Source organism: Eucalyptus grandis, chromosome 6 (assembly GCF_016545825.1).
Source record: "Eucalyptus grandis isolate ANBG69807.140 chromosome 6, ASM1654582v1, whole genome shotgun sequence".
In the NCBI taxonomy this organism is placed as follows: Eukaryota; Viridiplantae; Streptophyta; class Magnoliopsida; order Myrtales; family Myrtaceae; genus Eucalyptus; species Eucalyptus grandis.
The window spans coordinates 42735777-42746861 of NC_052617.1; the positions used below are offsets into that span (position 1 = coordinate 42735777).

At 40.0% G+C, this 11085-nt stretch overlaps 1 protein-coding gene across 1 annotated transcript; it reads right to left on the reverse strand.

Moving 5' to 3' along the window:
* Positions 1-3650: 3650 nt before the first annotated feature.
* On the reverse strand, positions 3651-10042 carry LOC104449996. The gene is made up of 8 exons (XM_039315819.1): positions 9544-10042; positions 8621-9154; positions 7056-8252; positions 6621-6948; positions 5953-6208; positions 4948-5857; positions 4492-4844; positions 3651-4339 (listed from the first exon to the last, which is right to left on the reverse strand). The coding sequence occupies exons 1-8, from the start codon at positions 9673-9675 to the stop codon at positions 4021-4023; spliced, it is 4029 nt and encodes a 1342-aa protein (XP_039171753.1). The 5' UTR covers positions 9676-10042; the 3' UTR covers positions 3651-4020.
* Between the last annotated feature and the right edge of the window lie 1043 nt (positions 10043-11085).

Below are 11085 nucleotides of genomic sequence, written 5' to 3' on the forward strand. Positions count from 1 at the left end.
AACTCCTAGGACGTGATTACCTTGGTTTAATAAAGTGAGTTTACATAACAATTAAATTTATTTTGTGTTTTGTTCTTAAACCCATCTTAATGTGATTTTTGATGTATCATCTTCCCTCAAAAAGATAATAGGCGTATTAAAATTTTTTCATTGTTATCGTGAGATTTTAGTAAAACTACTACTAACTATTTTAAAAGCTTAAGAAGTTTGACTTTCAACTCCAATATCATGTGAGATTTTTGTAGATAGGATAAAACACATCGTTCAACAATTAGTGTATTGATAAACATAAAGGAATTTTAAAAGTAGTGACTACATTGGTAGAGCTAAATCCAAATTTGTCGACATTGCGATATCCATATATTTGCGGGGTTTATTTGAGCTTAAGATTGGCCTAAATGTTAGGAAAAATTCTAAATAAGAGTTTGAAGTACATTCATTTTCTTAAATAGGGGTATGGGATGAACTTTATTCTAAATAAGTGTGCGAGGGCTTACACGCCCTCTCTTTGGTCGGCGAGGGCCTCCCAACCCTTGCTTAGAGCTAGTGAGGGTTGGCCAACAACCATTGCCGGCCCTAACTCCAAAACTCAAAAAAAAAAAAAAACAAGGAAAAGGATAAAAAATCATAAAAATTTCGAAAAAATCTATTAAAATATCATGTAAAAATGTCAATGTTAGCACTGGTTATCTGCATCAAAGAATTTCGACCAATTTTGGCTAGATGGGCTCAAACAACAAAAGGTAAAAAAGTTTATGACTTAATTAGTAAAATTAAAATATTTAAGTTGGTAAAAGTATAATAGATTTAGGACTTTTTAGATAATTTATGTTGCAAAATATTTAGGATCAATGGAGTAATTTTTTAAAGCTTTTTGCCCAATGCATGTGGCTTTGCAAGACGGGCTTCTTCATCGTTCCACACTTTTGCAAAGCGAAGGAGTTGAATCCCACAAACCAACAAACGAAAGTTGCTTTGGGTAAAAACGCTTGTTAAGCTTACTCGCATTTACATACACACTGTTTTTCCTTGTTTGAAGTTACTGGTGTCATGAACCATTGGGGGTTCGCCCCAATGGCCACCCTTCCAACATGGAAGGGGGAGGTGAGGGGTTCAAATCCCCACCTTCTCAGGGGGGATGGGGGTAGGGACGCGTAAGTTTCGAGAGTGGGTTGCGACTCCCACGCCCTGCAAGAGGCAGGGCACAAGTCTGCGAGTGAGTGTAGAGTAGGAATAGAGTAGGACTGACCAAAAAAAAAAAAAAAAAAAAAAAAAAGTTACTGGTGTCATGAATGTTTGGAGTTGGGATTTAGATTAACAAGCGCGTGTTCCTTTTTCAGTTTTAAATGACCAGACGTGTGTGTACACGCGACTCGATCTTACGACTGGTTATGGAAATTAGGAAAGAGATGTGGTCGTGATTATTAGTACAAGAGTACTAAGATTATACGATGAGGACCTAAAACCATAGTCCCCCTCATGTATTTCAAACTTACGTGCGACAGATGGATGAATTGTCTCTGTACATGTTTTCAGGGACGGTAGTACATGCTAGTGTCGATTAGCCAACTTGCTTTGCGAAACAATTCATTCGCCGTTATAGAATTCCAACCTTTGAGAGGATTAGTTCCTCTTTGGGTGAAGGGTACCATTGCATAGCTGTATGGGCTTTTTGGCTCCTTTACACGCTCCAAAACAAACGCTCCCTCAAGTTACGATTTTGCTTATGGTATAACGAGATAAAAGTATCTTATCGTTCATTTCCCATCATTTTCACTTATCAATAGGCTTAATTCCAAAAAAAAAAAAAAAATCAATTTTAGATCAAGTAACAATTCTTGTCCCAATTTTTTTGTCTCATAAATAATCACGAACTTTCACCATTTTCCCAAATCTGGCCTCCATTATTAACTCTTTGTCTAAAGCTAGTCGTGAACTTGGCGGATCTTGTCCATTGTGTCTCTCGACGGGCGATGGTCCACAACTTCATATTATAACAAAACTGTAAAGCTTGGTCAAAGAAATTCAATCCGAAGATTTTAAGTGGCGGAGATGGTGAACAATTTCACCATTATTTTCCAAGCTATGGCTTAGAGAAGAAAACAATGAATAGTGCTTTAAATCCAACCAACAAGTGCACATGGATTCATTGCTAAGGACATCAATGATTCTAAGTTAAGGGGGCCAGATTTGGGATTCAAGTGAAAGTTGATGTTTTTTTTCGAGACAAAAAAAAGTTTGGGCTATAATTGTCACTCAACCTAAAGTTAATATGTTTTTACTAGACAAAAAAAACTTAGAATTGTCACTCAATATAAAGTTTTTTTTTTTTTTGGAATTACCCCCTTATCGATATGGAATTTTTGAAAAATAAATAGTTTCAGAAGTGCTTTAGTCAACTGCTTCTCAACTACTTGGGGTTCGCCCCAGTGGCTTGGAAGGGGGAGGTGATGGGTTCAAATCCCCATATTTTTAGGAGGGGATTAGGGTGTGGACAGTTTCATTTCAGGAGTGGGTTTCGACTCCCACGGCCTGCAAGGAGGCAGGACAAAAGTTTGAGAGTAAGTGTTAGAGTAGAATTAGAGTAGGACCGACAAAAAAAAAAAAAATTACTTCTCTTCAACGTCCGCTACACGCCAAGTCAACATTCACTCACGGTTTAAAAGACAAAATACTGATCAACTACTAATGATAACTTATTTTTATACGGGCGTGCGGCGTTCGCCATTGGGTTTTTTTTTTTTGTAAAGCATCACATGATATAAATCCTTTTCACCAAAAAAAAAAAAAAAAAAAGCATCACATGATAATAATAAAATACATAACTTTTGCAGAAAAATGGAAAAACTCGACATTAGTTTTTTTTCTCCTTTTACAACCATACAAATTATTTCCTTAGAATTAGAATAATACTATTTTTCAAAAACTGAAAACAATCGGGTATTTAAAATTAAAAAAATAAAGGAAAATAAGACAAACATTTTTATTTTTTTCATATAGATGAGGGCAAAAATGAGGTATTTGCAACGTAAGAACAATTAAGAAATTTGATCAAGTACTCTTTCTCAGTCGAAAATGAGTCGTTAATTTCTGTGTTTTACCATTTTATCATTTTTCTTTGGTCAATTTTATCACTTGAATCACAATTAAAAAGATGAATTTACGATTTCTTTAACGATAGCAAAGGAATTCAATATTTTCCCTTAAGCTTCCGTTTGTTTTGCGGAAAGTATTTTTCAGGAAAACACTCTCCTTATTTTTCGTTGTTTGGTTTGATTAAGAAAATGAGTCAACAAAAAATATTTTCTTAGTTAACAGATGGCCTATACCTAAATTCAGAAAAATGATTTTCTCTTTGAAAAATTGGAAAATATTTTCCAAAATATGAGTAGGTATCCATGTTTGAATCTAAAACTTTACACTTGAGCAATATAGGTCTTCAATGCTTGGATTTGGATGCATCGAGGTTGAGCCTAGGACCCTAATGACTACTATAGGGTCCATTGCACATCGAGGCTAGGCTTGAAGCCTTGGTGCCTGTGCCCGATGCCTGGCACATGAGCCCGAGTCCATAAAGGTTAGCTTAGATCCAGGGCCATCAAATGGGTGGGGATGTTATGTAATGTTGTCTTTGAATTCACAAACTCACGTTGGCCAAGTCACCCAAATCCCATATTAAAAATCATTCATTTTACATCATTATAATGAAAAAGCAAAGTATAAAAGGAAGCTATATACATTCTTGCGTGCGACCCTGCACAAAGTATAGCATGCAAAGACAGAAAGCGAAATCCGAAGTATAAAGGCAATCCAAGCCATGTCCAGAGATAAATTTTCACCCTATAGTTCTGTGTGCGAATAAAGCAACCAAATATATACAAGCGTCAAACTAGCAGAAGCTATATAGTTGAGAAGTTCCACGCCTTACTCGAAAATACCCGGCACGGGCACTGAAACTCTGGCCCGAATGAAAAGTTCGTTGCAAAGAAATGGTATTTTCCTTCCTGATAAAAGCATCAATCAGCTCCTTCCCCTGAATCTGTCAAAAGCACTGAAGAGGGAATTCAGAAAACCGCCGAAGGGGGAATTCTGGGAACTCTTCTCTCGATTTAGCTCAGTTGCTTCAGATGCAAGATTCAATTCGCTGTTGGGGACCTCCGGTAACAAGTGCCTGACTACACTTGATGATGAGGGGTAGAATGTCATTGAAAGCAGGCTCTCTCTTGCTCCTGGATTCGACGTATTGGCGCCAGAACTGCTTCCAGCTTGAACTTGATCCAGACCGAGGATACGAGCGATGCCGTGAGGACAATCCCATGTCTTTGGAACTTGCCAATCCCTATATAACAGAAGATATGTGCTCATATAAGATAGCAGTTCGAAAAAAGATCTATTCAAGTCAGCTCTTGTGATCATTTATCTACGGAAGTGAATCTTATAGACTATTGATAAGCCTTCGATTGGAAGTTAGGTAAAAAAGATGATACTTACCCCTCCAGACATTTCTCGTTGCAGCGACTAATAAAATTGTCTGCATATGCTTTGAACTCGCTGTCGAGATGTTCAACCAGTCTCGTTGCGTCACTTAAAGGCAATACATCCCAAATTTTCAAGATTTGGATGTATCTAAGTCCCTTTAGTATATCGACAGTGCACAGCATGTAGAGACCTTCAACCTCAAATTGCTTCACCATAGGAGAAGAGCTTTTAGGGAGTAAACCCCCGTTGCTCTTTTTAGGTCTCCAGCCACCGGCGAGTTTTGATATGAGGATCATGATTGACATCTTGGTCCCAGGTGACGTCAGCTTTCTGAAAGACTTCACAAAGTTGTCGCCAAAGAAAACCTACAGAGACAAGATAGTTGACAAGAAAACGTAATGTCATTGATTCTGCAAAAGTCGAATGTCCATTTTGAAAGGAAAAAAAACCATCTGTAAAGTGAGTTACCCTCCACCGAGCATTTCTAAATAGGACACTATTTCCACCAAGCGGATCATCTAGCAGGATATCCTCTTTCTTCCCATCCAAAATGGCTTTGAATTCATCAGTACTGGAGGAACATTCTCGACTCTCAGCATCCTGGAAGCATTTTGCACTCCACTGCGCATTTCTATATACTACACTACTTCCATCAACCAGACCATCAAGTTGATTATTCTTCCCATCCAAAGCGGCTTTGACATCAACAGCACTGGACGAACATTCTCGGCTGTTAGCAGCCTGGGAGAATTTTGCACTCCACTGCGCATTTCTATATACTACACTACTTCCATCAACCAGACCATCAAGTTGATTATTCTTCCCATCCAAAGCGGCTTTGACATCAACAGCACTGGACGAACATTCTCGGCTGTTAGCAGCCTGGGAGAATTTTGCACTCCACTGCGCATTTCTATATACTACACTACTTCCATCAACCGGAGCATCAAGCTGATTATTCTTCCCATCCAAAGCGGCTTTGACATCATCAGTACTGGACGAACATTCTCGGCTCTTAGCATCCTGGGAGCATTTTGCACTCCACTGCACATTTCCAAATACTACACCGCTTCCATCAACCAGACCATCAAGCTGATTATTCTTCCCATCCAAAGCGGCTTTGACATCATCAGTACTGGACAAACATTCTTGGTTCTTAGCATCATGAGAGAACTTTGCCTTCCGCTGTGCTTTTCTATTCACTACACTACTTCCATCAACCGGACCATTAAGCTGATTATTCTTCCCATCCAAAGCGGCTTTGGCATCATCAATGCTGAAGAAACATCCACGGGTCTTAGCATCATGAACCAAAGATTCCCATATAGATTTACTTCCCGTCAGCGTTCCCTCATTCCCCAAGATCCAAAGAGAATATCTACATAGAAGCAGCAAAAAGCAGGGATTGTTCATAAATAACATCTTATGACAAAATTCAAATCACCTTGGTTAGGCAGGAATAGAAGAGACTACCTTGCCCTGGTGATAGTCACATTGGTTCTCTTAGTGTCAGAAACGAACCCGATAAAACCACGAGGGTTTGATCTCACGGTGGATACTATTATGATGTCTTCTTCACCCCCTTGGAACCCATCCACTGACCTCACTTTCACTCTAAAGCCTTTGATATTCTCATAACTTTTTCCAATTTTCTTTTGTATTGCAGCAACCTGAGCCCCATATGGAGATATCACACCGACACTTACATCTTCGCCTGAAGATTTGCATGCTGCAGAAAAACCAAGACGACATATTTAGATTAGCGAAAAGTTTCAACAATACTGACATGAAAGTGTTATGTACACCTGCAATTACTGTCCTACGTGTCCCGTAAGACTAAGTTAATGACCCAAATGACAAGAAAGCACATCATCCCCAGTTTCAAACAGCATTTAAAGCTATGCAAATCTCTCCAGACATCCCAAGAAACTAAATGGACTTCATGCTAAGATTGAACAGAAATATTCTTCTCTTACAGCTTCAGCAGTCAACTGCCTGCCTGCCCATGCTCTACGACAGTATAGTAAAAGGTGCATCCACATATATAACCAAACATGTACAAAGACATTGTGATTATTTGCTTTAATTCATACTATTTGGCAGGAAATGATATAATCTAGTGAAATTCTCTCGTGGCGTACCTCCACATAGATTCCTCAAAATCATCGAGACAACTCCTACCTCAGCAGTGTTTCTAAGGCTATGTCCATCATCCCCACCTTCTTCTCTTCCAATAGAAATATTTATGAAGGAGTACGGGCCAAACATCGGCCACGGCAAATGACACTTTCTATAACTTTTGCTTGTAACATTCGGCCCATTTTGAATTTGATTATTGTAAAAGGTTGATGTTGGAAAGCGACTTATGGCGGGATGCATCCTGTACTGGATATTGAGAAGGTGCCTTGGATGACCCAGAGAACCCAACCTTTCAAATAGACTCCTTCCAAAGCCAGCGTTGCTAGAAAGCTATAGAAATGAAAACATACACAAACTCAAAGGTCAATTAAGCATAAAATCATCATGTTTATGTATGCTTCCGCATGTTGTTAGTCAAACACTCAGCAATGACATACCTTGCTCTCAACCATTGCAGGCAACTGACATTCATCTCCAACTAAAATTGTGTGCCTAACACCGCGAAGCTGTAGCGGAATCATTGACTCGCATTCTTTTAACTGCGCAGCCTCATCAATCACCAATAAACTGAGAGGCTCCATTTTCGTTTCCATGGCATAGAGCTTATATGAGTTGGAGGCAGTGCAGAAAATCAAGGAAGCTGCTTGATAACAGAACTCAGCTATCTTGTTCTCACCTATCTTGCTCTCACTCTTAAATGTTGCAAGGTTTAGCTCTCTAAGAGATGTGTTAAGAGTTTGCAAAACAGAGAGGCATTCACGTCTCTTCATCAACAATGCTGTATATAGTGGATCTGTCACAGTTTTTAATGAAGATGGGTCCGATGAAAATGCTTCCTTCAACTTCCCCGAATCCAACTTCTCTCCACATAGTGAAACTTCAAAAGAATCCAGTAAGATAAGAAGGGACTTTATATACCGGAAATTATGTTCCAAAAGGAAACTTTTGGATATATGGGTGCATAAGATAGAGAAGCACCTACGGAGAGGCTCAGCACTAGACTTGAATTTGTACTTGAAAAATTCCAGAAATGATTTAACTTTAGGTTTGGATTTGTTACCATTAGGCTTCGATTTAATCATGCGTTCATTCTCCATAAAAATGGGGTATTGGTCAACACAGTCATTGAGAGTATCAATCATGGAAGGTAGACAATGCTGCCAACCGGTGTGTACAGAAAAGCACCACGCAACACAATCAACTCGATGTTGCAGGAATATTTCCTCGGTATCTGAATCTACTTTCATCCGCTCCTTGCTCCCAAAACATAGCATGTCTCCTAAGTAATAGGGCAAGCTTTCCCCATGAGAATTTGTGCAAGCCGATTGTTTCACCAGCTGCAGAACACGAGACACCAATTCCTTGATTGCAACATTTGTTGGAGCACAAACAAGGGTTCTGTGTTTCCTTTCCAAGAGAGTAAAGAGCAGCGCAGCGACAGTTTTGGTCTTCCCTGTTCCGGGAGGACCCTGTATCATTTCCACAGCCGACCTGTGCTGACACTTGATTGTATTGAGACAAACCCGAATGGCTTTTTTCTGGGATTTATTTAGACTGGCAAACAAGTTCTTATTGAGACTCTCATTTCCAGAGCCATGACTTTGAGTAATACAGAGATTGCAATTTATCTCAGCCTGCAAACAAACACATACTCTTCTGAAAATCCACACCCAAATAACCTATGTAAAAGTTAAAAAACTGTGAAAACTGTGTTGATTATGTTCCACCCCTGTACGACCTGGACTAATATTGAGCACGAAGGATCTTGTTATATATGAACGAGGTCTATGACTAAATATCCTCGTACTACTGCAGAATTGAAATTTAATGTGATTGAGTGACTTGGGGCAATCTTCTTTTGACTGTTTGGAGGAATAACAGGCTGACTCAAAAGAGAACAGAGTTCTGTTTCTTTTGTAATCAGAATCAAGTTCTGTTGGAGCCAATAATATGTTTACCATAAAACCTTATGGAGATGATAGGTACAGAAAAAAGTCCTTACCGCTGAATCCTTATGGAGAACTCCCTTTTCAATCTTCAACTTTCGATATCTGTGAAGCACATTCCATATCCTATTGTTGGGGACTGCGTTTATCACGTAAACTGCATACATTTTCTCCCAGGAACAATCATCCTTCACTTTGTTATCCAAAAATGCCTTGACTCTAAAGTTAGTTGATGATTGAGCATTCCCGTCAGCATCAATTTCAGTGACTGATGCAAATGCCCATCCTCCTGCAAACCTTTCTAAGCTGGGTAGGGTGTCCGGTTTAGCATTAGTTAATATCAAAACATCCCCAGGCAAAGTTTTGTAGGGCTCCTTGCCATGGTGAGTGGATCTGTTTCTCCAGTGATCCACTCCCACATGATACTCATTCTTCTTGCCTTCAGCAAAACCAGTGACTTCCGCGAAAGGCAGGCTAGATACAGTCTGCATACTTGAACAGAGACTGGCTCGTGTTTCCTCAAGCAAAGGGAAAATATAAGAAGCAAGGTATTGATCAACTGATTGAAATGACTCCGGGATGCTCTTCACCTACAGAACGGGTGTATCGAAAATCAAACATGACCAACCAACTTCACTCGATAGATCGAGCGACTCTGTTCTCTGTCTATCAATGTCACCCAGATTGGATAACATAGCATATTTAAAGAGCAAATATCCCCCCCGACACCTAATTAACTTCGCCACACACAGACAGAGAGCAAGGTCCTTCCCCACTATACAACATTCCAACTTCACACAGCAAGGCTCACAAAAGAAACATTGCCAAAGAGCAAAGAACTAACATCATTTAGAACATTTTCAAGCCAACATCCATTAAACTTATACCGATGATCATACGAAAGCGAGATCAGAACAGCAAACATAGCCCAAAAAACGGGGAAAAACAAAAGAAAGGAAAGAGACAAAGAAAAGAGAACCTTGTCCCCGTAGAGATTGATATTGAAGATTTCTTGAAGAGACCAAGAGAAGATAACATCGAACAGGTCAGTGCGCTTGTCTTTCTTCCAGCTAGATCCAGCCCCCGCACCTACTGTAGAATCCATGGCCATCTCTAAAGCCAAGAAAACAAATCCTTACTTTCGACGAATATGTCTGAGAATTCCAAGCGAACGAGAGATCAAGAGAGCAAATATGAAGAAGCGAGCAGCTTTGTCACTTGCGAGTCACCCTCATCCGAGAGACGAGCATTTGAAAAAGGACGATCGGCGAGTGACCGCGGGCGGTGTGGAAAAGGGACCGGGAATGGAAGCTGATGACGACTCGTGAAAAGTCTTGGTCTCCTCGTATCTGCTAAAGCATACGACCCGATTTCGCCAAACCTTCTACCTGCTAAAGCCCGTTGCGCAATGCACGTCGCTCCTCATTTAATGCGAATCAAGCTAAGACGGATGCCTTTCCGACCCCAAAAAAGGGAAAAAAGATGCGAGTCCGAAACCCACGAGCAATGGTTTGCTCGGGTTAAGCTTTCTTGCGTGCTAAGCTTACGTCACCGTCGCAGTACACACGGTCTTTGCTCGTCTGACATACATGGCGGTCGACAATAATGTCTGGAGCTTGGATTGAGATTGGCAAAGACCCGCGTTCCTTCTTTCCTGGATTCGAATGTCAAGGATGCGTACACGCGTCTACGGCCGGTGCTCAACGTACATGAGCACTGAAATCACTTGAGGAGGACCTAAAAACCAGGGGAAACTTTGGGTACACCAGTTGGGCCCGCTAGCAAAATATTAATGCTTTCATTGGACGAAACGTGTCGCGTTGGCCCACTTTGCGTTGATTCTCCTCTCACCTACTTTTCCCTCCCTCCCTCGCTTTTTCTTCACCTTCCTCGTCCCTCGTCTTTTCTCTGTTTAGCACTTATTTTTCTTCTCCATGCCCGAGGCTCGTGGCTACTTTGGTTGATGGAGCTCGACCTGGAACTCGGATGCGCCATGCGAAAAAGCAACGGAGAAGATGATAAAAAGCAAATGACATACTGAGAGAGGAAAAAGTAACGAAGAGAGGAGAGTTTACGTAAGGTGGACCCGATAAGACACGTATCGCTTAATGAATAGACTAATACTTTACTAAGTTGGCTAACTAGTGTTCCTAATATTTTCTCATTAAGGCTTGCCTTAATTAGGCCGGCAAGTAGGTATTTATGCATCGGACAAGTGAAAAAGTACTGTTATATGGTTATTTAGGCTTTTTAGAGTGTTAAGATAATTTTGGCAACCAAATCTAATGAGTGTTACGTAAAGAGATATGAAGTTCGAGTTTCCGTGATAATTCTAATTAGAAACATTGTCAATGAAAAATTATGTGAGATTCAGGAAATTAGTGCCTGACAAGTTAAGAATTTAGTTAAAGAATAACGAGATAGAGATATGATTCGTTCCCCATCATTTGCGCTTATCAATATGGTATTCTTGGAAAGCAAAGTCTTTTTATTTCTGGGTCGAAGAAAGAGAAATAATTGG

What these genes read in the sequence shown, in the direction of transcription:
- LOC104449996 (XM_039315819.1), bottom strand. Translation starts at nt 9,675, where the DNA reads ATGGCCATGGATTCTACAGTAGGTGCGGGGGCTGGATCTAGCTGGAAG. An exon ending in TCAATCTCTACGGGGACAAG is followed by an intron (nt 9,155 to 9,543) that starts GTTCTCTTTTCT and finishes CCCGTTCTGTAG; the next exon opens with GTGAAGAGCATCCCGGAGTC. An exon ending in CTGCAATGGTTGAGAGCAAG is followed by an intron (nt 6,949 to 7,055) that starts GTATGTCATTGC and finishes TCATTTCTATAG; the next exon opens with CTTTCTAGCAACGCTGGCTT.